This window comes from Stegostoma tigrinum, chromosome 9 (genome assembly GCF_030684315.1).
Source record: "Stegostoma tigrinum isolate sSteTig4 chromosome 9, sSteTig4.hap1, whole genome shotgun sequence".
Taxonomy (NCBI): Eukaryota; Metazoa; Chordata; class Chondrichthyes; order Orectolobiformes; family Stegostomatidae; genus Stegostoma; species Stegostoma tigrinum.
The window spans coordinates 71,637,993-71,664,439 of record NC_081362.1 but is presented as its reverse complement, the minus strand read 5'-3'; the positions used below and the strand labels follow the sequence as shown (position 1 = coordinate 71,664,439).

General features: G+C 38.2%; 1 protein-coding gene across 2 annotated transcripts in view; it reads right to left on the bottom strand.

The window, feature by feature from the left end:
• The window catches only part of lrpprc (leucine-rich pentatricopeptide repeat containing), a 133,094-nt gene that overhangs the window by 43,240 nt on the left and 63,407 nt on the right, over positions 1-26,447 (bottom strand). For both annotated transcript variants that reach the window (XM_048535921.2, XM_048535922.2), the window contains exons 18-23: positions 26,319-26,396; positions 24,382-24,438; positions 17,911-18,024; positions 9,137-9,267; positions 8,780-8,865; positions 7,474-7,681 (exon numbers count right to left, since the gene is read on the bottom strand). In XM_048535921.2, the coding sequence (XP_048391878.1) occupies positions 7,474-7,681; positions 8,780-8,865; positions 9,137-9,267; positions 17,911-18,024; positions 24,382-24,438; positions 26,319-26,396 (674 nt within the window). The remainder of the gene's footprint in view (positions 1-7,473; positions 7,682-8,779; positions 8,866-9,136; positions 9,268-17,910; positions 18,025-24,381; positions 24,439-26,318; positions 26,397-26,447) is intronic.

Here is a 26,447-nt window from a genome sequence, read left to right as displayed (position 1 = left end):
ATATTAATTACTTAAAACTTTCTTACTCTCATCAGTCCCTTGGTTATCCTCGACTTTTGATTTGGAATTTTTTGCCACACAGACACAATGTTCAGAACATAGAAATAGCAGCAAGATAGACCACTGAAATTAAACAAAAAAAATCCGTGACACAACCTTGGAATTTATGCAAAAGTGAAAAAACAAGCCTTCAGTCTTTCTAATGTGGAATTAGAGAAAACAATGGTGTAATTATGACACCAGTTCAGGAGACAGAGTGACAAGATTGCAGTGAATATCTAGTTCATGGTTTATGTGTTTTAGTATATAAAGTTCATTTTTAGTTATAGAAATTAAAATTAAATATGAGATAAATGTTACTGAAGCAAGGGTAAGTCAGGTGCATTTCAAAAGTTGAGATCATATTACTTAAAAGGTTAACAGTTATAACACAGTAATTAAACACTGAGCTTTATTACCAGAACACAAAAAAATTGAAGGATTGGATGCTTTCCCATGTTTACTTAACAAAATCAGCATGGAAGAGATGGAGTTGCAAACGCAGCAGTTAGGCTTACTTAGTTGAAGGTGTGTTGTCTAGAAAATTTGCAGGAATGGTAATCCAGAGAACGTCAGAGCTAAATTATCTTAAAAATATCCAGTAAACCCCAAAGCTAGGTTAAGTGCATCTTGGTGCATGCTTCATTATCACAGAGATGAATTTTGATTTAGAAGATTCACTGGACTTTATTTTTCTGGATGTGCATTTGCTGGGAGAGATCAGGTCTCATTTCGAGCTTGGTGAGTGCTGAACCACTGCCGAAATGCTTTTTTTAAAAAAAAATGGCTCCAGGCTCCAAATGTTCCTGTTGACAGAAACATGGCAGTTACAGTTCAGAATGAGGTGGATCATGCTGTCGAGCAAAGTTACAGCTAAGAGGCAGGACTAGGAGCCATTGATAGTTTATTGATAGTTGAGAACAAAGGTGAAAAAAAATCCAAATGCAGCATTCTCTTGCTGTAACTGAGGAAAAATGGAACGGAAAGAATTTCAACAGTAGCTTGATAAAGATAGCTGTTTGACAAAAGCTTTAATTGGATGTTTGAAAACACAAGTCTTAGGAAGAGAGATTAAACTACCAAGATGTGAGCAGCCACTGAGGGAGTTCCAAGTAAAGATCTTTGAAAGTGAAGAATAGGAATCTCTTTTAAGGGAAACAAAGTTCTAATCAGACTTAGTGACTCATAGTGTTACCAACATTTGGGTGCGATCTGCCTTGATTGCACTGGCAGTTAAACATGCAGTTTTTTTTGGGAGTATTCTACTGACATCTGTTTCATGTTCATTTTAAATATTAAACTAAGTTTGTTCAGAAAGAGGCAGACCGTAGGTTTTTTTTTCCCCTAAGTCCATTTGCAAGTCAATTTGTATGAAAGTCAGAACACAAACCAAAACAATATAAAGTAGCCATTTCAGAGTTTAGGAAATGTGCTTGCATTCGATATTTAAAATTCCATGGGAGCATGTTCGTAAGTAAGTGTTAAAATGAACATTTGTAAAGCAGGGACTCCCTCTACAAAGAAATAACTTAATGGTTCACCTGTTCAGTAAACCTAATTGGTCATTATTGGCACTGTTTGTATTGTTGAAGTTTGTGTAATGAAGGGGGAGGGCACCTGTCAGTTTTGGACTGATAGGCTGGACAGAAATTCGTACCTTATTAGGATCTAGCCAACTGGTATCTTACTGGTAGCTGAAAGGCTTTATCTGTGTATTAAAACTCCCAATGAAGTCCACTTATTAAGAGTCATCAGCAAATCAGAGGTTGGTAACTCTTGCACTCAGTAAAGATGGAAGTATTGGTTATGCTCCAACAACCTTGGACTTGGTGGATGGGTCAGGTATAAGAAGCAATGGCAGAAAATAGGTCAATGTAGCCAATCCTCATACTAAATCCTGTCTGAGCCGTTAGTCACTAGACTAGTAGCCCAGTGTTCCTAACGTTTTTGGATCATGGTTAAAAAAAACGTCTGGCTCACAAACATTTTCTGGGTGAGAAAATCAGCTGTTGTTACATGGTTTGGCTTCTGTATGGCTCCAAATGTGACAATATCAAATGGTTGACTCAAGTGCACTGTCAAAGAACCCAGCAAGTGACAGCCACATCCCATAAATATATTGTTCTTTAAAAAGCAACTTTTTATTCCATTTCTGCAAATACTAAAGTTATTGCACCCTCATTTACAATGCTAGAGCAACTTGATTGAATGAAACTGAGAGACTTCCTCCAATACACAATTTTTAAAAAGTATGTAACATGACTATACCATCATGAAAACAGAATCAAAGCTTCAGAAGTATTTAGGACATAATTACCACTTACTTTTTAAATCTATCTCTAGTATTTCAGCAGTCTTTTTATAAACCAAAAACTCAAATGACAAAAATGTAAATGTCAAGGTATGCAATCCCAGAAACAAATTCCAAATTGGCAAGTTTTCTAATTTTGCCTCTCCTGGTGGACAAAATTACATTAGCACGTACCTGACCTCTAAAGAAAATGCTACAGAGATAATGTTTTCAGTTCCTGCCTCAAACAAGGATGCAGGAGGAATGCAGGAATTATAAACGTAGTCTGCCATTAGTTATTTGCATTTGTTAGGCAGTACATAGATAGTTTATAGTGACCACAGCCCTGGGTTAATTTGTCACTTGACTGTAAGCAACATAACCATAAGAATTTGCAAAAGAAAATGTTCATCCTTTCAGTATTAATAATGAGCCAAGGTCTTTCTTCTCCCTATGATGAGGATTGTCTTACCCTCTTGGATAGAGGAAAATAAGCAGTGATAATCAGAAAATAAAACAGTAATATTTAAAAGAACACGCTACGCTATTATTAGGCATTTGTTCAGGCAACCCATTAAACATTGCAAACTAAAAAAGTCTCAATTCCAAAAATGAAATAACTAAATTGGATCATTACAATCTAAACACAGTGCTATTCTTCCATGTAAGCGGGGCTTCACATGATAGATATGTACCTTATACCCTTCCCAAGCCATGTTTACAGTACAGTGAGTGGAACCCTACTGAGACATTCAAATTTTTGTCGTTTTGTATGAAGACAAAATTATAGGTTAATTTTTTATCTGTGAATAGATGTGCAACTAAATAAAAGCAACAGACTAGACAAACAATAGAACACCGCCGTGAAAAGCTTACAGCTGCTATTCAACAGCTTAGTCTCCATTTGCTTAGTGGTGAAGAAGTTTACAATGGAAAAGCAAGAGACAGTTCACTTTTATACAAGAAAACATTGTGGACTGTTGATTTTAATTGCCATGTAGTGTGGTAACGTTATGTTAAAAGCTTCAGTTAAGTGGCAATTCATGACAGGCTTACTGATTGAAAAGCTTGTCTTTTGAAGCTGAAAACCTCAGAGAAAGGAGCAAAATAAAAATGGGTTGGGAGGCAGGGTGGAAGAGAAAAAGACTGGAGGCAAAAAAAGACACTTGTGTAACAAATCCCAATCGGCAAATCTGAACTAGATGTTAGTGTACAGGGAAATCAATTCTACACGGTACAATCAGCTTTGCACAATCATACATTTAAAAGGACTGGCTCTTTACTGAGCTAAATGTTTCTCTGTTCATTAGACATAATGAGGAATCTTCAAGGAGACTGGTGTTGCAATTACAACTAATCCTCAAAAAATTAACTGTGTTGAAGGCTTTATAATTTCCCTAGGTACAATTTAGCTGTCACTTACTTTAAAATTTACTCAAACACGCTTTCGAAATAGCTGTAACTTCACATGTCAAGTGCTTTCCAACCAATTAAGTCTAACTGGAAGTCACTGTTAAACAACTGAATGACTAGACAAGATAGCTCATTTCCCTGCTCTTTTGTTCGGAATAATATGCTGCATTTACATTATCAGCCTCAACAGGATTTTCTGACAGGGACAGAAAAAATTGCTAACGCTGTCCATGCTAAGCACATGAAGCCTGTCATTTACCAATCATCCTTCAAAATGCAATAGCCATGAATGCAACTTAATTACAACCCAATGATCCTTGACGAAAAATCATCTTATCAGTGTCCTGTCTCCGCAAAGCAAATGAACTACTTTTGTCCTTCATCGCTGGTGATGCTAAATTCATAATGGCAAAAAAAAGGAGTTTGAAAAATAAGGCAAGCTCCACAGAAGTCTTTCCTATTGCTAGGATACAATATAGAACAGGGCAAGAAGAAACATGCTTCAGGTAGCCAACTTTTAAAATTCTGTGCTGAGATTCACTAGGATAAACATCACAAAATTTAAACCTACAAAGATCAAATACTTGCAGTTTAAAATGCTTTGGTCTCAAAAATAGCTATCTCCGGTCAAAATATGCAAAGTGGATAAAGGTGACCAAACTTGCAGTTATTATTGTATTTTATATCTGTCAGCATCACTAAATATCAGCTAGATATTTACAATAACACTTCGTTCTTAATTAGCTGTAACTAAATGATAGTTGTGTTCATTTGGGAGAAGTTGGTGCCCCTTTTATATTCTAATCTGTGCATTTACTCTTTCCCCACCCCACCCCCATCAAAATATTTCATTAGCAACAACTTAAATATAAAGCCCCATTCTCAAAACAATACCTTGAATGGCACGATAATTTTACTCAGTATACCTCATAGAAGAGAGCAAGCTCAATTGTTTACATTCTGAATTGACACTTCAATCATGCTCCTTGAAGTGCTGAGCTGACAAGTTTGACAATCTGAAAAGCTAATTAAGGACAGGAATGCCTCAGCTGAAGAACAGAACACCTCTGCACTTTGTATACACTAAGCACTCCTAAAACATAGAGGTGAGCTGTAATCCTGAGCATTTCCCCCACAACGCATCTCAAAACCTCCAATTTAGCAAAACACCTGTTTTGACCTACTACCACATTTATATGTTCAGTTCTTTGCCTCATCAAGCCAGGATTCTCTCAATGGATGCTCTATTCATGATAAAATGCAAAATTAATCTCCTAACGAAATGTCAGCTTGTTGCAGAATACAAACTGGGACAGGATGTAGTTTGATTGCAGTTCACACAGAGTTAGTTGATGAGAAATATAAGCACTCTCAGATCAAAAGATTAATCAAGACTTCTGATTATTTCTATCCAGTAAAGTTAATGTAAAAAGACTGGGTTAATTATGATATTACTGGTGGTGATAGCCCCACAACGCAATGCACAAATGATCCCTGCCAGGAACGGCCAGTTGAATAGAGTGCGACTAAATCAATTGCACCTCAAACTACGGCAAATTGTAAAGCATACAAAACAGAATACATTCAGGATAGTTGTTGAGTTGATTACATGGAATCGTAGTTTTATTCCAGCAAGAGGATCATCCAGAATGTGAAACTGTGTACATAAAATTTGTCTTTCCAAGGTATTTGATGTTGATTATCAGTCTGAAGGCCACTCCTCTCTGCCATGATTACTGAAATTGGTGTCCATAGGCATAAACAGCAATTAACATTGTTATACTGCCATTAGAAACAAATAAAAAAAATCTCAATTTGTAGAGCTCAGTTCAGTTCACTCATGCTTAGCAAGAGCAGCCTTCTAAAAACTGAAAAGATTTTGGCTAATCGTGCCCATTTGTACAATTTGGTGAAGAAAAGGAGCGTTAATGACAACATGAGAGGAACCATCTTTAAGGAATTTCTGAGCATGGCAGTATGCAAAGAGGTTGAATTAACGTTAGTCGATACTGTCATTAATGCAGAGTGGTTCAATGAGCATGTCATTTCAATCGTATATGTAAATTTGACCATTCTGCACTGTTAGACTTGGAAATGTGCAAGTTAGTTTTCCCTCATGTTGTCATAAGATGTCACCCTTTAAATTAATATGCAAAGAGAAATTGAATGGAAATACAAAATATTCATTTCTAAATGCTGAGCAAAGTTCTGAAGATCAAATAATTGGATCAAATTCCACTTCAAATAAGTATTCTTCATTTACAACACAAGATTATATTAAGTAATTATTCTTGCTTGGAACATAAAAATAGAATAAGACACTGTAACCCAAAAGATATAATATTATGTCATCTATTATTTGCTCAATTGCAATGTGTAAAGTGTCTGACCTGTCCTTTTAGCTCAAGAATAATTAAGTATATGTTTGAAAGAGCACTTTAAAAATTTTTTCAATGATTGTCAATGGTTCATTTAGCCATCAACAAGTTTAGTCTAAATTTTCTACTGTGGAGAATCTATAAATTTGGTACCAACCAGGCAAAAGAATGGACCAAAAATAAAACATTGGAGAAAACCAGAGCTCGGAGATCAGACTGCCACTGGATAACTTCTACATTTAATAGTAGTGTCCACACGGTCATGAATAGACAGAACATCATGAAGAGTCTTCCCCAGCACATGGGGTATGCCTGTGTGTGGTGCTGGGAGGAGTGAGGTGTGTATCATATGGGGCAGTATAGAGTACGTGTGTGTAATCGCAAAGCACTTCAAAGACACAAGAATATTATATTTAGGCCAGACAAAAATAACTGGGGCAAGCAATGGTTTAAATCAAAAAATTTGGAATGGAAGGTGTTACAAAGAAAATATGGAGACAGGCTGCTTCAAGTTTAGGAAATTTTAAAAATGGGACTAGAACAATTGAAGGCACAGGAGGCAGTGGTGCAGATGGAGCAACTTGAGCCAGGGGATTGAAGAATATACATTTGTTGGAGCAGTTTCGTAGATATGCCCGCCACGTTTCGATTATGAGGCACTGTGAAGTCCAGAGGCAGTCTTCATCAACCCAAAAAGGGGTAACAGGTTTGGGAATAGGCTACCAACAGCAATAGGTAGTTGTTTGATGGAGACAAGAAAAAAAAAAGTGAATCCATTCTCAGCTCAGTGCTAAACTAGATGGTGAAGTTGTGAGCAGTCTGCTTCTACACAAGGTGTAGTTAGCAGTGAAGATATAGTTTATGGCTAGACTGAAATTGATGGCTTTGATCCGTCAAATATTTAGGTGAAAAGTTTTACAGCTCATGCAGGATGAGACTGCCCACAGCACAAATGGTTAATATCAATTAAAGGTGGTTAGAAGGGAAGAGTCAGGTGTCCCTAGCATGCGTGCTTACAGCATCTGGACTGATGATGCAACTCAGTTTTAAACATCAAGAAATAGCTTAGTACAAGTTCCAATACCAAGTAATTAGTTGTTTTTAAGCACACTACAGAAGGGAATTCAAGTTAGGTTTGCCAATTTGTAACCAACTACAGGGAATCTTGAGTTGAGTCAAATGGCCTACTTCTGCTCCTACATTAATGATTAAGTTACATTATATTATTCATCATTCAAACAATTAAGCTTCTCAAAAATGTAAGTATTTTGATAAACAACCCGAAACAAGCACCTTTGATTCAGCAGAACGTATAGTTTGTTGGCAGAGGGAAATTTTGATTTTTCAACTTACTGATGAAGATGGACTCCAATCAATGGTGAACAGAGGTTGGCAGTTGGCTTAGCCAACCCCAAATTCACAATGGATTCATGTAGCTGTTTCACTGCATCTGCTTCTCCTTTCAGGGCGACAGCATTCAGGATATGGAAGAACGAAGTGGTGGTTGTATCTCTCAGAACAACCTTTTTCTCTTTCATCTCTTTCAGGATTAAAATAGCATCTACAATGCAAAACAAAGTTCCCAGACAAAATTTATTCCAAAGAGAAACAAACTGCCTTTTTTTCAAAAAATGGCATTTTAACTGAGCAAGAATGCAAATTCTGGAGTATAATGCAGATTTCAAGTTAATTACTACTTGTATATCTATGCGAGACTACAATTATACACCACAATGGCATGATTTTATCATTTCTCTGCCACTGTGACTACAAATTATAGGCAGTATCTGTGTGCCCACTCTGCACTGTATAACCCTGCTCAGCCTGCCCTGTAGCTGCACAATCTCAGTAAATGGATGCTTTTATCCTTCAATGATAACATCTGCTAAATCACACTATTGTTTCTCCAGCAGATGGTTTGTCACGAGGCCAGATAATTAAGATGTGTTTACACTGTATTTACATCTAGACTAATGGCTTGATACCGATACAGCCTGTTTGCAGAGCCGATACTAATTATCCAGTCTTAGCAAGGGAAAGCTTTCCAACAGTCTACTTTAAAAAAGGTTTGATAATCTGAACAAATTAGTTTTCCTTACGGAATAGATCAAGTCTCTTCTCTTATTTCAACAGCTTAGCTTTCAGCTACTAATCCAAACAACTGAATTATTGCAAAATGTTTTTGTAAATTTCAAATATAATTCCGAAATTAAACAAAATATTTAATTCCCCAATAGCAGATTAAAACTGTTCTCTAAATGTTGTACAACTTTGTATTTGTTATTATACAAGACCATGCTAAAACAAAAATAAAAACCATTAGCGTAGACACAGTAGGCAATCTATGCCACTAGTCATGTTCCTCAAACTTTGAATGGCTATGCTAACAAAAAGAGCTGCAAAAAAAAATCAAATGCACTGAGCTGTGCAAAATGTAAATGACAAGCTTGCCAAGCCATTATAACTACTGAAATGGGTTGCACTGTCCAAAATTTTTACTTGAATTCACATGAAAATTAGCATGCACCATGCTTTAATATAACCTTTGAAGACATGATATATACCAGCAAAATAAAGTCAAGTTCTCCTTATGGAGGTGCGAATGCTTAATTGTCATTCTTATGAAAAACTCTCTCTTTTGTAGGAGCTGTCAGCTTACCTTCTACTCTACCATGCTTGGCTAGGACCCTCACAAGTGCCAAGTACTTAGATGTGTCAAGGGCTGCCGAGGAATCTTTACGGTCCCTTAAATTTCACAACAAGGAGGGGGAGAGAAAGGTTATTTTTTCACAATTGACCAGAGCATTATTTCGTCCTACAAATGCTGCACTAGTGCAGTGCTCAACTTCATGCTATATAAAATCAATGTGTAGCAACTCTCACTTTTAATTTAGCCATGGGCCAGGCACCGATAAATATTTTATGAAGGGGTTTGAAGATTACTACCTGTTTAATTCAGGAAGGTCCATATATCAGCATAAATTAAACTGACATATCTCTGCACTAGTGTACTTACACTTCTTGTTTCAGGTTCATTGCTTCTTCTGCGTTATCGTGTCGACAGCAAAGATTTATTAGTGCAGCGTAGCCACCGATAGCCATGTGCGTTTCATATTGAATTTTCACTTCAAGGGCTTTTTGCATATTCTAAAAGGAGAATGAGAAAACTGTTCTGAAGGCAGACTGAACTGGAAAAGACAAAGAGGATTTCCTCTCACCAGAACTTCAACAGCTGTTACTACAGTTTTAGTGACTGTTAATTAGTATAGAGGTAGATTCACATTTTTAAGAATGTTGGCTGGTGAAACAAATGAAACAGATAATTTTTCTACAGGAGTTAAGGGCCTAGAAAACCCAAAATATTTAATCATTGCAATATATATCGAATTGGTTCATGTATCTAAATCCACTGATAACAAAATAAAATAATGATTTTCAATGCAACAAGCAGAACACTAGTACCTAACAAATTTTCTTCTTCCCACTTTGGTTTAAGTACAACAGGGAAAAAAAAACATGCAATAAACATAATATTTTCTAAATTCTTGACAGGTTACAATTTCTGAGGCTGTTGCAATGTAGTTTATGTTCATGGGAACATTATGTCCAGTTACAAAAATGCAGGTAACAATGCATAGATTTTGTGCTTCTAGCTCCATTGCATCTTTTAGAAGGAACTCCCAAGATTTTGTGCACATTTGTAAGGAAAGGCAGAGGAGACACTTTGGTGTTAATCCTCACTAAGGCTGTATACTTGGAATCAAGACATAATATTTCTGCAGTCATCACAAAAGTAAAAGATTTTTTTTTAGTATATAGATTTCCATAATTTAACTGACACTCAGAAGCAGAAAGCATGGATTAGATATCTGCTTGCTCTGCTAGTCTAGACCATGGCTGACACTGAACTCAACGTCATTTTCCTCTATCTTCATATCTCTTGATATCAACGATTCTAGAAATCTATTGATCTTTAACTTGAATGTACTGGAATACAGATTTTTATTTAAGGGGTATGTTGAAGATTTTAAACTATTTGGATTGGTTTAGTTCAAAAAGAGTATTCACAACGTAATTTCTCAGAAATGAAGCCAATATTTGAATGAGTGCTGAGAGCTATCTGCTGTGTATAGTAAAACAACTATGTTTTAACTCTCTCCTTTCCAAAGATTTCAAAGAAGATTAGAGGTTTACAGTTTTAAGCATTGGAAAGACTTCGTTTAGAAGAGATAAGACTTGTGCTGATGGTTGCCAATGACATTCTGCTGGATGCTTCTATCTTTCCAGTCACCTCAGTATGCCAGCTGAGGGGGAAAAATGTCTCAAAAGGCTACAGGTGAAAATATCTCCCTATAAAGAAAAAGTAAGAAGAAACTCTACAGAGGGACAAGATACACTAATCGCTCTTAGTGAAGTATCTTTGGGAACCTGGGAAAGTTTCAGACATCAGTATTTCTACCTCACAGACTCAAAGAAAAACTATTATTTCTCATCAAAGACTCAAGCCTAACTGACTTGCTATGCGATCTGAAGCACTGGTATTTTAAATCTGACAGGAAATCTGAGCAACCATGTTAACCCATTTTATTGCAAACCTTTTGTCTACTGGGGCCATTTTTCACTTATGCCTTTCTTCTTATTAAAAGCCCACTTAAACTCAGCACAGCTAGAAGTTGGCCATTTAGCCCATCAAATCTGCTCTGCAAAGAGATCGTGACTGAGCTGATAATCCACAACACCATTCTCCTGCCTTATCCCCATAACCCTTGATTCCTTCAATGATTATAAACTTGCCTTACTTTATTTAAAGATCAAAGGAACCACGTGAAAGGCTCTTGTTCTGGACAACAGTAATAAAGGGAAACAATGGGGCCATTACAGTGGTTGAATTAAAACATTTGCACACATGGCACAGCTCTTGTAATGGGCTTTCATTACAGGCATATTTCTTCTGTCAATGTTATAACAATGCTCAAAAACTAAGCTTCTGCTGCCATTTGGTAGAGAGATTTCCAAGGTTCATGAAAAAGATATTCCTCATATCAAAGCTACATAGCCTGAGTTCAAGGCATAGGCTGTGTTCACTGCTTCAAGAAAATCTTGCCTTCCACTCACCCACCAAGCCAGAAGAAAGCCTTTGTAGCCATCCTACTTGAAGTAATGATCAATGAGATTGTGGAGGGGTCTTTCATTTATGGTTAATGTATTTTCTTCCTTTGAGGATCTTGAATCTTTGAAACTTTTTACTTGTGGAAGGCAGGGACACTGAACTGTATTGAGGCAGAGTTTAATAGATTCTCAACCGATAAGAGAGTCAAAGTTATCATCAGTAGGTAGGAATATGGAGTTACGGCCACAACTGAAATCTGCCATGCTCTTACTGAATGGCAGAACAAGCAGGAGAGCTGAATGAGCTACTCCTGCTCTTAATCTGGAAACTCACCACAAACCTGTAAGGAAGCATTTTTTAAATTTCTAATTTAACATTCAATGTTGCTTTCCCAAAGCCATCAATATGTTTATAGTCAGAATGAGCAGCTTGCAGAACAGTGCTTCCACCTACAACCTATATACACTATTCTTGATACAACCGTCTCTTGGATACCTGCTGAAAGACTGGCATCCCTGGCACCTGTGCATCCAGGTACGGACTGGCATTGTGAAACTGTAATGCTTGGTCAAGGACATTTCTTAACATCTCAGAGAAGAGGGAAGATAGCACTGCAATTCTCTGACAGAGACTGAGTGTGCCTGGTCAATCGGGTGTTGCAAAGCAGTCTGATTTGAAGTCAACTGGCCATTGCCGTCTCAACAGTCAGGAACAGTCAGCCTCCCATACTAATCAACCCTGCATGGCATCTGTGCTGTCTCTTCACTCCCTCAGAATTCTGTGCAACCTTTCAACCACCTGCACCTGGAAATTTCTGTCTCCAGTGGAGAGAACATTTCAAAGAACAAACAGATCATTGATGACTGTTTGAAGAAATCCCACAACTCCATATCAAAGATTATCCTAGACTCCCACCTCATGTGGCAGAAGTTGAAACTGTCATTAGATACGTGAAGAATTTAAAAACCACAGAAGCAGACAGGTTTCCAGTGGAGATCTTCAAACTTGGAGGAGCTGAGCTTTCCCATCATCTCTAACTGCTCCTGGAAATATGGTACAAAGAAGTCATCCCTGCCAATCTCAAGGAGAGAGCCATTACAAATGTGTTTAAGATAAAGTGGGCTGTAGAATCTCTCTACTCTCCATTACCAGGAAGATCATCACCCAGGTCTCTGCGGGGCACCTTCTCCCGGTCACTGATGAAACCTTTTGCGAAAGCTAGGTGTGGTTTCCAAGCAAACCACAGAATTATCGACACAATTTTCACAGCTCAGAAACTTGGAGAAATGTCAGGAACAGCACTGGCCACTCTATATTGCCTTTTTCGATTGAACCAAAGTTTTTGACTCAATTGGGAAGTATTATGGAAGACTCTGTCAAAGATCATCTGTCCAGTGAAATTCATCAACATCCTCTGTCTCTTCCATGACAAGAACTTGGTGACGGTCCTCGCTGACAGTAATATGGCAGAATCCTTTGAGGTTAAAATGAGGGTTTAGCAGGGATGCATCATCGCACCCAATTTCTCCAATGCCATTATTCTTCATCATTACAAGGACAAGCTACCCAGTGGCGTAGACACTGTCAAAACTTTTCACCCTCAACCTCGTGAAATTCAATGGGAAAATGATACCGACCTCATTTGTGGTACTTGAGCATGTTGATGACCATGTTATCCATGTCTCTCAGAAGAGAATCTTGAAACCTTGCTTAACACCTTCACAGAAGCAGACTGAAGTGGTCTCAACGTCAACAAAGTCAAATCCTTTCCCAACCCATTCCAGTGATGTGCTAATTCCTCACTCCATTACAATCAATGGAGATACGATTATAAACGTTACCTCAAAACCCGTGAGAAGTACTATCAATTCTGCTTGAGACATATTGTCCATAGCAGATGGAAGGGCAAGTGTACAAACATCAACATCCTTGAAGCAGCTAATAGCACCAGCATCAAAGCCATGAGCATCCATAACCAACTCCACTGGTCTAGCCGCATACTTAGGATGTCCAGGTTCTGAATACCAAAGCAAACCATCTTCGCCAAGCTCAAGGAAGGCACTCGAATTGGCAGCAGGCCAAATGAACTGTTTTAAAGAATCTTTGAAGGCTTCCCTCAAGAAATGCAACATCGATGTCACTGGGATCTTGTTTAGAAGAAACCGACATGGAGGAAACTCCTGTATGAAGGGACACAATTCTTTGGGAAAAAATGTTGGCAAAAGGAAGTATGGAAAAAGAACCAGAGAAAGGAATACTAGTTATCTCAACACCAAGGGCCACTTTCATATCTGAAAATACCTGCCAAGTGTGGTCAGAAATACAGCTCTAAGATTAGACTCATTACTCACGCAAGGATCCACATAACCCTTGACCAATGACACAATCTCCTAGGTGGACAATCATATTCATTAGCAAGTGATTGCCAATGACGACAATTAAGAGGGGTACAAAATGCTTGTTTAAAGTCTCCACTATTTCCTTCTCTTCCCTCCTCCCACTCAATATTCAGCCTCATCTCTAAGGAGCCAACATTCAATTTAGCTACTTGCCTTCGCAAATCCATCAACTTCATTTTCATCACTTACAGCTTTCTCTTCCACTAAATCTTCAAAATGTACTACATTCCACTCAGTGTTGTCCAATTATTCCCTGATCTTTAATCCTCTTGTCCGCTCTGGTTCATTCTCCATGATGAGATACAATTATAAATCCTCCTTCATAGACTTTTTAAATTTAATCTCTCCAAATAATGCTGACCAAATTCACATGCAGCAAAACCTGGACATCACCCAGCATAGGCTAGTAATTGGCAAGCAGTATCCATGCCACGTAGCGCAGGGTAGTGACTATCAATAAGACAGAATCTAACCATCTTCCCTTGATATTCAAAAGTATTACCATTGCTGAAACCTCCACAAAATTGGAGGATGTAACGTTGACCAGAAACAAAACTGCATCAGCTAAATAAATACGATGGCTACCGAAACAGGTCAGAGACTAGGGATGCTGCAGTGAGAAACTTGCTTCCCGTCACCCCATAGTGTGTCCACCATCTTTAGAGCGCAAGTCATGAATATGATGGAATCTCTCCTTCTTGCTTTCATAAATGCAACTTCAACAAACCTTCAAGAATTTGGACACTATCAAGAACAAACCACTCAACTAGCACCTGCATATTAAAATATCCATGCTCTCCACCACTACTACAGTGAAGCAGTATGCACCATTTGCAAAATGCATTGCAGCAACTCAGCGTGGCTCCTTTGCTGACACCTTCTAAGCCTGTGATCTCTAACATCTAGAAGGATAACAGCAGAGGCATTGGAACACAACCACCTCCAAGATCTCCCCCACCCCGCCACACACACACCACATATCATCCAGACTTGAAACTACATTGTTATTCTTTTTCCTAGGTCACCTTTCCTGTTGGGACTGTGGATGTACAGAAACACCAAAGATTGCAGCAGTTCAAGAAGACACTCCCCATCATCTTATCCAGGCAATTAGAGATAGCAAGAAATGCTAGCTGAGCTCGGTGATACCCACGTACAGTGAACAAAACTTTTTTAAAAAAAGTCATTACCATGTGGGATTTCAACTATTTCATTCGACTTTATACTTAAACTTTTTTTTATTAAAAGATTCGCATTTTCTAAGCCTACTTACCACCTTGACATGAAGGTCCCGTTTTGGTTTCTTCTTTTTATGATCTTCTGCCCTATTCTATTTACATTTAAGCTGCTTCAGTTTCTTGTATTTACACCCCTTCCCTATCTCACCACTGCTTCTCAACAGTTTAAAAACCATTGCCATCTTCTTATTTACCTTTCTTGCCTGACCATAGGCCCCACCCTGTTTAAGGTAGAGCTCATCCCATTGATACACCTTCATATGTCTGAAAACAGTGCCAGTGTCCTATGAAAGAAATTTCTCTTTCCCACACTAGCACTGCAGCAAAGTCTTAACACTGCTGATCTGTCCACTCCAACATGGCCCAAACAATAATCCAGAGATGATCACCCTTAAAGTTCTATATTTTAATTTCAAGTCTAACATATGATATTCTTTTATCAGAATTTATTTTTTTCCCACGACGCTGTTCCCATCCATTTCAGCGTCCCAACTTGAATCTCAACAACTGGATAACCAAACTATTTTCCATCCTCCATGAGATACAACTACGTAGATGGAAACTTCAGGAACTAAAGCAGTTTATGTCTAGTTGAATTTTACGGCCACACTATTCAGCTTACATTTGTCAAACGTGATTTCTCCTAAAAATGGGAACCAACAGTAGACTCCAAATTATAAGGATAGATTACATTCAACTAATGCTGCTCTGCAACAATTAAGTAAAAAATGAAATTCTGGCCAAATCAAAGCAAAACTACAAGTTATACGCTTTTTTTGGGGTTTCAAGCCGCAAGACATCTACTGACATCCAAATTGTTTAGAAAGGAAAATTATACTCGCATACCGGAAGACAGTAAATGCAACAATTCTGCACAACAAAACCTGGGTTAAGTGAAGAAATTATTCATCAATTAATCATATTGCATATGTTGGAACACTACTAAAGCCTACAAATGAGATGAAATCATAAAGCATTTGGAAAACAGAAACTGAATAAGCAAAACATGGATCCCTGGAGTTGCACTTGACCCATCTTCCAAATTAAAACAATAGAAGATGGGCAGGTTAATAAGGATCTTGAAGAAAGCAATTAATGAGGTCCAACGAGAATAATGATCTGGAACTTTATTGGCTTTTTAGTCCAAATACCGTATGACTTATGATGTGCCTTCATGCATGGAGCACCAGCTCGGCTGCAGGCCATACATCTTTAGCCTTCAACAAAGTTGAATAAAGTCGCAAATTTGCTCTTTTAATTTGATATTAGCTGGCCTCCACTTGGCAATGGCTGAATTACACATTTTAAATTTGCAGCTCAGTGCATAGACCTCAGATACAATTCAAAGCTCAACTGCACATTCCTCGGAACAAATTTCATGAAAAGAGGTGCAATAATTTATAGTACGCAGTCAGACCATCGATCAGAGCTGTAATCTGAATCTAGTTTCACCCTAGTTTCGGCTCTCACTTGCTTTTTCCTCAGAGCTCTACATCTTTCTTTTGTTTCAAATACTGACTCAAATTTTCCCCAAATGTCTTACATAAACCAATTTCTTGATGATCAATCTCATACATGCACTATCATACCATTGTTTTGTCAACCCATCCTATAATCCTAACAAATGAACTTGACAAAATTCCAACAGAATTACTTAAAGAAAAACACTCAAACAAGAGAAGACAGCTATAACAAACAGATTTATAATATTGTAGAAATTACTGAAGGAAGCCATTCTCTATGCATGTCTTTATCTCAATGTCAAGAAAATGTTCACCGAAGAAAGGAGAGAGAATCGCGGACCGAAAATGAACAAAATCATTCAAGAAGCATAATAAACTATTCCAGAAGGCAACAGCATATAAATGGCTCAAAAACCTCCAAGTATGTAATGTTCATATTTATGCAGTGGCAGCGCATAACAATCCATATATCCATATATCCATAAAATATAGAACAATACAGGCCCTTCCGCCCACGATGTTGTGCTGAACTTTTACCCCAAACCTAAGGTCTGTCTACCATCCACCCCTACCTTATACTATCATCCATATGCCTAGCTAATAGCCGCTTAAATGCCCCGAATGAGGCCGAATCCACTACCCTCTCTGGCAATGCATTCCACTCCCCTACCACTCTGAGTAAAGAGCCTATGTCTGACAACTCCCAGTTATCTGTCTCCACTCACTTTAAAACAATGCCTCCTTGTAATAGCTACCTCCATCCTAGGAAAATGTCTCTGGCTGTCCACTGTCTATACCTCTTGATCATTTTGTACACATCTATCAAGTCACCTCACATCCTTCGTTGCTCTAAAGAGAAAAGCCCTAGCGCTCTCAACCTTTCCACACAAGGCCTTCCCTCCATTCCAGGCAACATCCTGGTAAATCTCATCTGCACCTTTTCCAATGTTTCCAGATCTTTCCTGTAATGAGGTGACCAGAACTGGACACAATTCTCCAGACGTGGCCGAACCAGACTTTTGCATAGCTGGAACATAACTTCAAAGCTCTTGAGCTCAGTCCCTCCTTTAATGAAAGTTAACACACCGTATATGCCTTCTTAACAAGCCTATCCACCTGGGTGGCAGCTATCAGGTAACTGTGAACATGAATCCCAAGATCCCTCTGGTCTCCCACACTGCCAAGAATCTTTCCGTTAACCCTGTATTCTGCTTTCAAATTTGTCTTTCCAAAATGTTACAAACAAAATTGCAAAAAATTCAATAAAGATTTCCAAAACTTCACCTAAAACATTCTGCATTATAATTCAATGAGAAACAAATTCAAAGGTTACTCCTTAAATGTGGGTTGTCTATCTCTGTTTGCTAGCGTGGTGCTCAGAATAACAACATCATGTTTGGTTCCTATTCTAAATGAAGGTAGACTACGGACCTGCCACCTAACCCTGCCCGAGAATCAAAGGCAATTGCAACTCACCACGGATAAAAACTGCCAAGCTAACAGCTGGTATCTGCTGTTGCTTCAATGCGCTACTGACCCATCCACACAAAGAATGCATGACATTCTTTTGTATACATTACCTCAGCTCCACAAAGCAATAGGATCAGTTGCTTCACTGTTTCTCCGATAGGTTTGTTCTCTATTTTTAGCTCGGTCAATCTTGCTTCCAGGGCAGCAATTTTATCCTCAGACCCCTGTGAAATACAAATCTTACATGTTATAGACAACTTAGAAATGGAAAAAATAGCCATTTAGATAACAGGAAATAATTTGAACTGTTAATGAAAAGCCCAATGTTCTTTAAGTAAATATTGTAACGTACGAAGCCATTGTTTTTAATAGCCACTAAAGTTCTGCTCCTCAGTATGTTAACTATTTCACTCACTTGTACAGTGAGATTTCAGAATTTCATGATTTTAGTGCCTCATCTGAGCAAGAGATGATCTTATCTCATACTCATCCAACTATTACAACTGCCTTTCCTATCATATTCATTCCTTAACATATAATTGCCACTTTCATACTGGACTGATAAATAGGATAGACTCAATTTACTTGAAAATCACAAATAGGTTTACAGAAATGATAGTTTGCTCTGCAACTGCAAGTTATTTACACATCCTTAAGTGAACATACTGCAACTGGACTCCTCAGAGTTACAGCGGCCGCACAATCTCAACCTGGCCCTTAGCTCTCAAGGGGTTGATTTGCTCAGTTGGCTAGATGGGGACGCACAGTGATCTCAAAAGCACAGGTTCAATTCTCATATCAATGAAGGCCACCACAAAGGCCCTACATTCACAACTTTACCCTTCACCTGAGGCAATGTGAACTTCAGTTAAACTCACCACCAGTCACCCCTCTCTGGGGAGAGAGAAGCCTATGGTCCTCTGGTCTGCGTTAACTCTCAGCTCTTCTGCTGTCCAAACTGTTTGTCATGAATTCAATACCTCAAAATTTAACTATAGGGCTTCCATGATTTAGCAATGTCTGATGCACAATTTGAAATATGTTTTCTTGCGCTCACAAATGGTTATTTTATATGGTCTTTTATTGTGTTTCAAACTGCCTACATTTGCCAGTCAACTTGGACTCAAAAACACAATCGATTTGCAAACCAGGGACTGCCTGTACCACAAAACACTCTAGGGTAGTGTAGCAAATTCCACACTCTAAACAAAAAAGGAACCTACAATTCCACTACCTATTTTTTAAAAACTTGCATCAAGTCTAATTCAACTGTACTCCCACAGTTACTGACTAACATTGGTTTCTAGTCAGTAAGTCTTGATTTAAAATTCTCATCATAGCTTCATAATCTTTCTGCTACTAACTTTGTAATTTCTTCCAGTCTTCAATAACACTCCAAGATATCTGTATTCTCATTCTGGCAACTTATGCACCCCAATTTCAACTGCCGCACTATTGGCTCAAAGTCTTTTGTGAGACAAGTGGATTCAGGTCTGTGGACACTGCGACATCAGTACCATTCAGACAGTCCATATCTGCCTATGCTGGTACTAGGGTCCTAGCAAACTACAAACTAGGGGAAGTACAGAGATTTCAAAGTAAATATCAAAATTAGAAGGACTTGTGAAATAAAAGTTGATAACAGTAGTTAGAGAAAGGTATTAATATGAAAATTGATAAACATACCATAACAGAAAGAGATAGAGTATAAATCTAGGAGTAAATCAACTTAGAAAAAGATTTCAAAAATAATAAAAATACATAACTAAAGGGTCTGTATCTGAATGCATGAAGCATTAGAATTAAAACATATGAACTAACAGCTCTGATAGAATTAAATAAGTACAGCTGAATAGGTATTAGAGATGGCTGCAGATGGCACGAACCGGGACCTAAACGCTGAAGCACACAGGACATTTCGGAATAACTGAAGGCTAGGAAAAAGTGGAAGGACGGCTTTTGTTAATGAATATTAATCCCATATTGGGGGATGGCCAAGTTTACAAAATAAAGATGTAGAAGCGCATTGATTAGGGATGAGAAACGAAAGATGAGATGTCACTTGTGGGAGCATTGTACAGGCTCCCGAACAGTAACCACACAGTAGGACAGAGTAAAAAGGAAAAAAGTAACAGGAACTTGTCAGAAGGACATGTCAATAAGCATGAGGGGATCTTAATCTACATATGGAGCTAAAAAAAGACGGATAACGGTAGTCTAGATGAGGTCACAGAATGTCTGTCTTCAGGATAATTTTTTTTTTAAAGCATAGCACATTCTGGATGCAACCAGACAGCAGGCTATGCTAGACCTGGTATCCTGCAATGAGAAGGGATTCATGAACAGACTCCTAGTGAGGGTGCACACAGGTGTAATGATCATAATATGACTGAATTTTACATTTAGTTTGAGGAAGAGAAGAGTGGGTCCAAAATCAGTTCTTTAAAGCTAACTAAGGACATTTACGACAACATAAAAAGAAGTAGGATCAAATTAGTGCAGATGCTGGAATCATGCTGAAAGCCAAAAATACAAGAGTTCACAGCAGGTCAGGCAGTATTCATACAGAGACAGCAAGCTACTGTTGAGTCTAGATGACTCTAGATAGCTCTAATGAAGAGTCATCTAGACTCAAAACATTAGCTCACTGTCTATCCACAGATGTTGCCTGACCCACTGACCTCCAGCATTGCCTGTTTTCAGTCAAAATAAAAGGAGAGTTAGCAAAAATGAAAGCTCAAATTAGTTTAAGAAATAGACAACACATATGCAGTGGCAGGCTCTTAAAAGGATATTTCAGAATAGGCACGTTCCAAAGAGGTGGAATGTAACTCACTACCCACAGTTAACATAAAAATAAATGTTAAAAATTGTATATCAAACATAAGCGTAAAGCATATAATTACGCAAAGACAAACAGCAGGCCAGAAGATGGAACAGAATATAAAAAAATCAGCAAAGGATGATTAAAATACAAATCAAGGAAAAATTAGAGCATGAAAGAAAGCTATCGAGAAATATAGAAGCAAGCAAGGGTTTCTAAATATATTTTGTTGTTTATAAGATGTTTAAAAATGAATCTGGGTAAAGATTAAGGGAAATAAAGAAGCTAGTGCATGATTTGAAAAGGAACCTTGCATCTTCAGTCTTCAGACAGAGTTTAGCTCAGTTGACAAAATGGCTGGTCTGTGACACAGTGATGCCAACAGTACAGATTCAACTCCCGTACCAGGTAAGGTCACCAGGAAGACCCCAATTTCACAATCTGGCCCCCTCCCCATATGTGGGCACCCTCAGGTTAAACTACCACCAGTTGTTTCTCTCTCATGAGAGGCAGCCCTGTGGTCCTATAAGGACTTGACCCACCAGCAACTTCCTGGAAACTGCTGTAAATCAGGAAATAGAAGAGACAGAGAGGAGCTCAAGAAAATTACAGCAGACAGGAAAGTAAGACTGAACAAATTATTTGAGCTACGGTTTGAAAAGTACTCATTTTGCAATGGACTTCATTGAAGCTTTTTTGAAGAAATGGTAAATGAGACAGTTAAAGCATTGCTTTTAATTTTCTAATATTTTCCACATGTACAAAAAATGCCATTACATTGGAAGATAGCAATAGATTTTATTCAAAAGGAACAGGGACAAAAGTAGAAAATTATTAACATCAGTAAGGGGAAAAACATTGGAAACTATTATTAAAGATATTACAAGGGGACACTTAGAAACATTGGAAAAGGTAATCTGGCAATCAACATGTTTTTCTGAAAGAGAAGCCAATTTATTGAAGCTCTTCAAATAAATAACGTGTTGTGGATAAAGGGGAATCTTGTGGGTGTGTTGTGTGTAGATTTCTGGAAGGCATTCGATAAGGTGCCACATCAAAGGTTATTGCAGAAAATAATAGCTCATGGTGTAGGTGCTAATATATTGGCATGGATGAAGGATATTCTACATAGAACATAGAACAGTACAGCACAGAACAGGCTCTTCAGCCCACGATGTTATGCTGACCACAAACAGAAATGCAACATAAATGGCTAATTTTGGCTGGCAAACTGTAACAAGCAGTAAGCCACAGTGATCAGTCCTGGGATCTCAAAACAACTTTGAAAGAGGAATTAATTAGCAGTATAGTAACTAAATTTGCTGATGACATAAAAACTGGTCATTAGGTTACACCAAAATAGGAGCTTATACCTCTCTGAGAGGCCACATCGGAAAAGGTGTACAGTATTAGTCTCCTTATTCAAGGAAATATGTAAATTCATCAGAATTCAGAGTAGGTCTGCCACACTAATATGTGGAATGGCCAACTGTCTTATGATAAAATGCAAGATGACTAGCATTGTATATACTAGCATTCAGAAAGGTAAGAGGTGACTTGATTAATAGGATCCTAAGGGGTCTTGACAGCATCAATGTAGACAGTCTGATTGCTCTTGTAGGAAAATCTAGACATAGGGGTTACCAAAGTTCTTTGGAACACCCTTCCTGAAAAGGCAGTGAATTTTATTTTTAAGGCACAGGTAGGGAAATTCTTGCTAAATATGAGGGTGAGAAGTCATCAGGTAGAACGTAACCTCAAATCTTCAGATTAACCAATGCCTCATCTACTGATTCCCCAAAGCCTGCTCACGAGCAACAAGGCACAAGTCAAGAATGTAATAAAATATGTACAGCTCCACACTCGAATAGTTTGATGCCACCCAGGATGAAAGAGCCTTGTCGTTGGCAACACACCCACAATCATTTGTTGTCTTCACCACCAGGTGCTCAGTAGTAGCGGTACGTACTACCTACAGGATGCACTGCAGAAATTCACCAAGGGTCCTTAAACTGTTACTTCTCAAACCAATGACCTCTACTATCCAGAAGGACAATAGGTTACAGGGACATGGGAACACCTCCTCACCCACACCCACACATCATCCTGACTTGTAGATATATTGACATCCCTTCAGTCAGAAATCACATAACACCAGGTTATAGTCCAACAGGTTTTCTTCCCCCCCCCAAATAAACCTATTGGACAGTAACCTGGTGTTGCGTGATTTCCAATCTAATCCACCCCAGTCCAGCACCAGCACCTCCACATCAATTCTTCAGCGCTACTGTATCAAAATCCTGGAACTTCCTCCCTCATGGCATTGTGGGTTTACCTACAACTAATGGACTGCAATCGTTCAAGACAGCTCACCACCAACTTCTTAAGGGCACTAAATGCTGGCATGCTGGCTTACTTAATGACGTTCCGATTCTGTCAATTAAAAAAATTGATCTTACTGAATGTCAGAGCACAGTCAAAGGGCTGAATGGCTTTCTCCCGCTCCTAGTTTGCATTTAAACATGTTTAAAAGTAAAGGGGTCCACCATTTAAGACAGATGAGGCAAAATTATTTTCTCTCAGAGTTACACATGTTTGGAACTCTCTTCCTCAAAACACAGTGGAAGGAATATCTTTGAATATTCTTAAGTCAGCAAAATTTATTAAATGGCCGAGTGTACGCAAAGGGCCAAATGACCTACTTCTGCTCCAAACTCATTTGTTTAAATACCGGCTGCACCTTCCGTTGCCTAGGTCTATAAGGTTGGGAATAGCCTCTCCTGCACTTGTCCATTTTGCTTTCGTTCTTGAAAGAAACTAAATTGTAACTAGTTGATCATGGATGTTTGACCTACCTGATGTGACTAAGCATCATAGTTTGTTTGATAACGCTCCCATAGAGCACCTTACGATTTTTATTATGGTAAAGGTGCAATATAAATCTCAGCTGCTCATGTAATATGTAACCTCTCTCACCACTCTAACATTTGGATTTTAACTCAATGGGCCAAGAAACAAAAATATATATCTAATTACATCTTTGCACTGTCTAGCAAATTAAAGATTGCTTGCTTTGGAACAGAAGACATCCTACGACAGTGATAGTGCGTATTCTCTGAAATCTATCAAGATACCCAACATTCTGTGTGCAAGTTATTCCAGTTTGTTCTGTTCCTGACTTTTAAAAAAAACGCTTGTTGCATTCCTGATTTCAAGCATAGACTGTTACACCTCTACATACTTCAGCAGTTTTTTTTTGTTGCTGTCTATTAAACACCTCTGATATAAATTTGGCATGGGATTCAGCTGTCATAGCAGGAGGTGAAAGATAATGAAAACACACGTAGATACAAAGATCAATACTTAGTCGAATTTACCCAGCCAGATGAAAGTAAGATATCACAAGGCTTTTAAGACTGGTTAATCATCTACTTCAGTAAGACTGCCGTTTGAATGAATAAATTTGCTTCACTGTTACATTGGGCTGAGTGCTTTTAATTAGGCCAGGTTTAAGTTTTCAACTGAAAATATATTTTCAAAGCTTCAAACTGAATTTTGTGATAGCAAGAACTGCAGATGCTGGAGTCAGACATAATAGTGTGGTGCTGGAGAAACACAACAGGCCAGGCAGCAGAGGAACGGGCAAGTTTTTTTTCCTGAAGAAGGGTCCTGACCCAAAACAGCAACTTTCCTGTTTCTCTGATGGTGCCTGGCCTATTGTGCTCCTCCGCCTCCACAATCTGAACGTTGTACTCACTTTTGGCAGGTCAGCAGCAGACAATTTATCCTGTTCATCCACTAAAACAATGACGTCCTGAAAAATAACAATTGCTGCACTTAGAAAATGAAGCAATCAATGCTTTTCATTCACTTTTCCTGGGGACTCGGCAGGGGTTGGAGATTTGATTGGGGCATGGGTGAGAAATTGCTGGAACACAAAGTATCAAAAAAAATAAACAATTGAATTAAATTCTTTTAAAACGTTCAGGTATCTTTGTCTGTGGACATACTCCAGTAACAGAATGGCAAAGGAAGAAACTGCTTCAGAAGCCCATAATGTACTTTCACAAGATCATCACCATTTCACCTGCTGCTCCTCAACAAATAAAATCTACAAATCAAACATAATATAGGAAAAATCTCATTTTTCAGGCATTATACTCTGTTAACTTCATTTTCTCACATTCAAACAGGAAACACAAAAACAGCACATTGAAGTGGTCCAGTTATTGATCCGGAGATGTTTGAGTCAATGCTGATTGGATATTTAATACCTGCGATGCAGGCAAAGGCATCTCAAAAATCCTCAACTTCAGAATCTGTACTCAAAACACTGCTGGTTTTAGATGACACATAGTAATGAAAGTACATGGAAGAACTATGTAACGTTCTGATCTACAACATATCTGGCTAATATAGTATACTAAACATAAAGTAAGCACATCATCATCAGGAGTACTATCAAAGATCTCATCACTGAAAAAATGTTACTACGTCAGGTCTAGAGTCAGGTCAAGACATCTAACGTTATAAATGCAGAGAGACATAGGCATTAGTTTAGATGGTTTAATAACCTTCTGTTGTCAGGTTAGGTTGATTTGGGATTTAAGAGCCGCTGCACTGGGCCTGATTTGATCTGTATACAAAAAAAAGCAGCATTACATTATTTACACCAGCTGAGTGCCTTTCAAGGTGGACCCATGTCAAATGTATGAAACTCATTCTGCGAAACAGGAATAAAAGGAGAACCTATTCTGTGCAATAGCACAGGCCAAGTGGATTCTGTGGTGATTAAAATGCAACAACTGGGTTATTTCCATTTTCTTGCTTCACCTTAAAGACAGTGCAATGTCTGTGGATTTATAGGTGTCACAAGACCTCTGTTACCTATTTCCATGCGTTCAGTCTTAAAAAGTAATCATATTTAGGGATTGTGGAATCTATTTTTTTAAATCATGCACCCACTTCAGTTGACTGCATAACAGCCAAGAGGTTGGAACCTGGAGTGACAACAGTTAGATCACAGCTGGAGCATTGTGTGCAGTTCTGGTTGCCACATAAATTTCATTTCAGAAAGTGTTCATAGCAGAAATAACAGCCAACATTTTGATGAATCTCGCTGCAAAGATTATTCAGGCTGGAATATTTTCCTTAGAGCACGGAATGCGGAGGTGAGATGGCATAAATAGGGCAGATAGGAAGAAGCTTTTACTAAAATACTGGACAAAAGTTTTAGAAGAATCATCCCACCCAGAGTTATGTCTAAGTAGAACTCACTGTCTAAATTAGCAATAGAGGCAGGAACCATCACAAAATTTTAATATTATTCCAATGAACACTTGAAATGCCATACCATCAAAGCAACAGACCAAGTGGTGAAAATAGTGGGACTAGAGTAGATAGACACTTAAATGACTAACATGGGCAAGATGGGCCAAACAGCCTCTTCCCAGGCTATAGTAACCATTAACTGATGACTGAGTTCTCTTTCAAGTAGTGTCTTCCTTACTATCATGGTTCAGCAGCCAATCTTACCAGGGTGGCCTATCTAGCCATCATTTCCTAATTCTCTACAAAAAGAAAGTTTGGAAACATATTATTTTAAACATCGCACCGGTAGTATAAAATAATGCATTAATTCCATACAGAAAAATAGCTGTGAAAAATCAAAAGGAAAATACAAATGTAAATCACCTTAATTAACTCAGGGATGTGATAAGCGTCTAACAAATTTCGAATTCCTCTGTAGATATTTGCTGGAATTACTATGCCCTGAAAAAAAACATTGAAAATTAACTGTTACTGAAGGAAGTATCAGGGAAT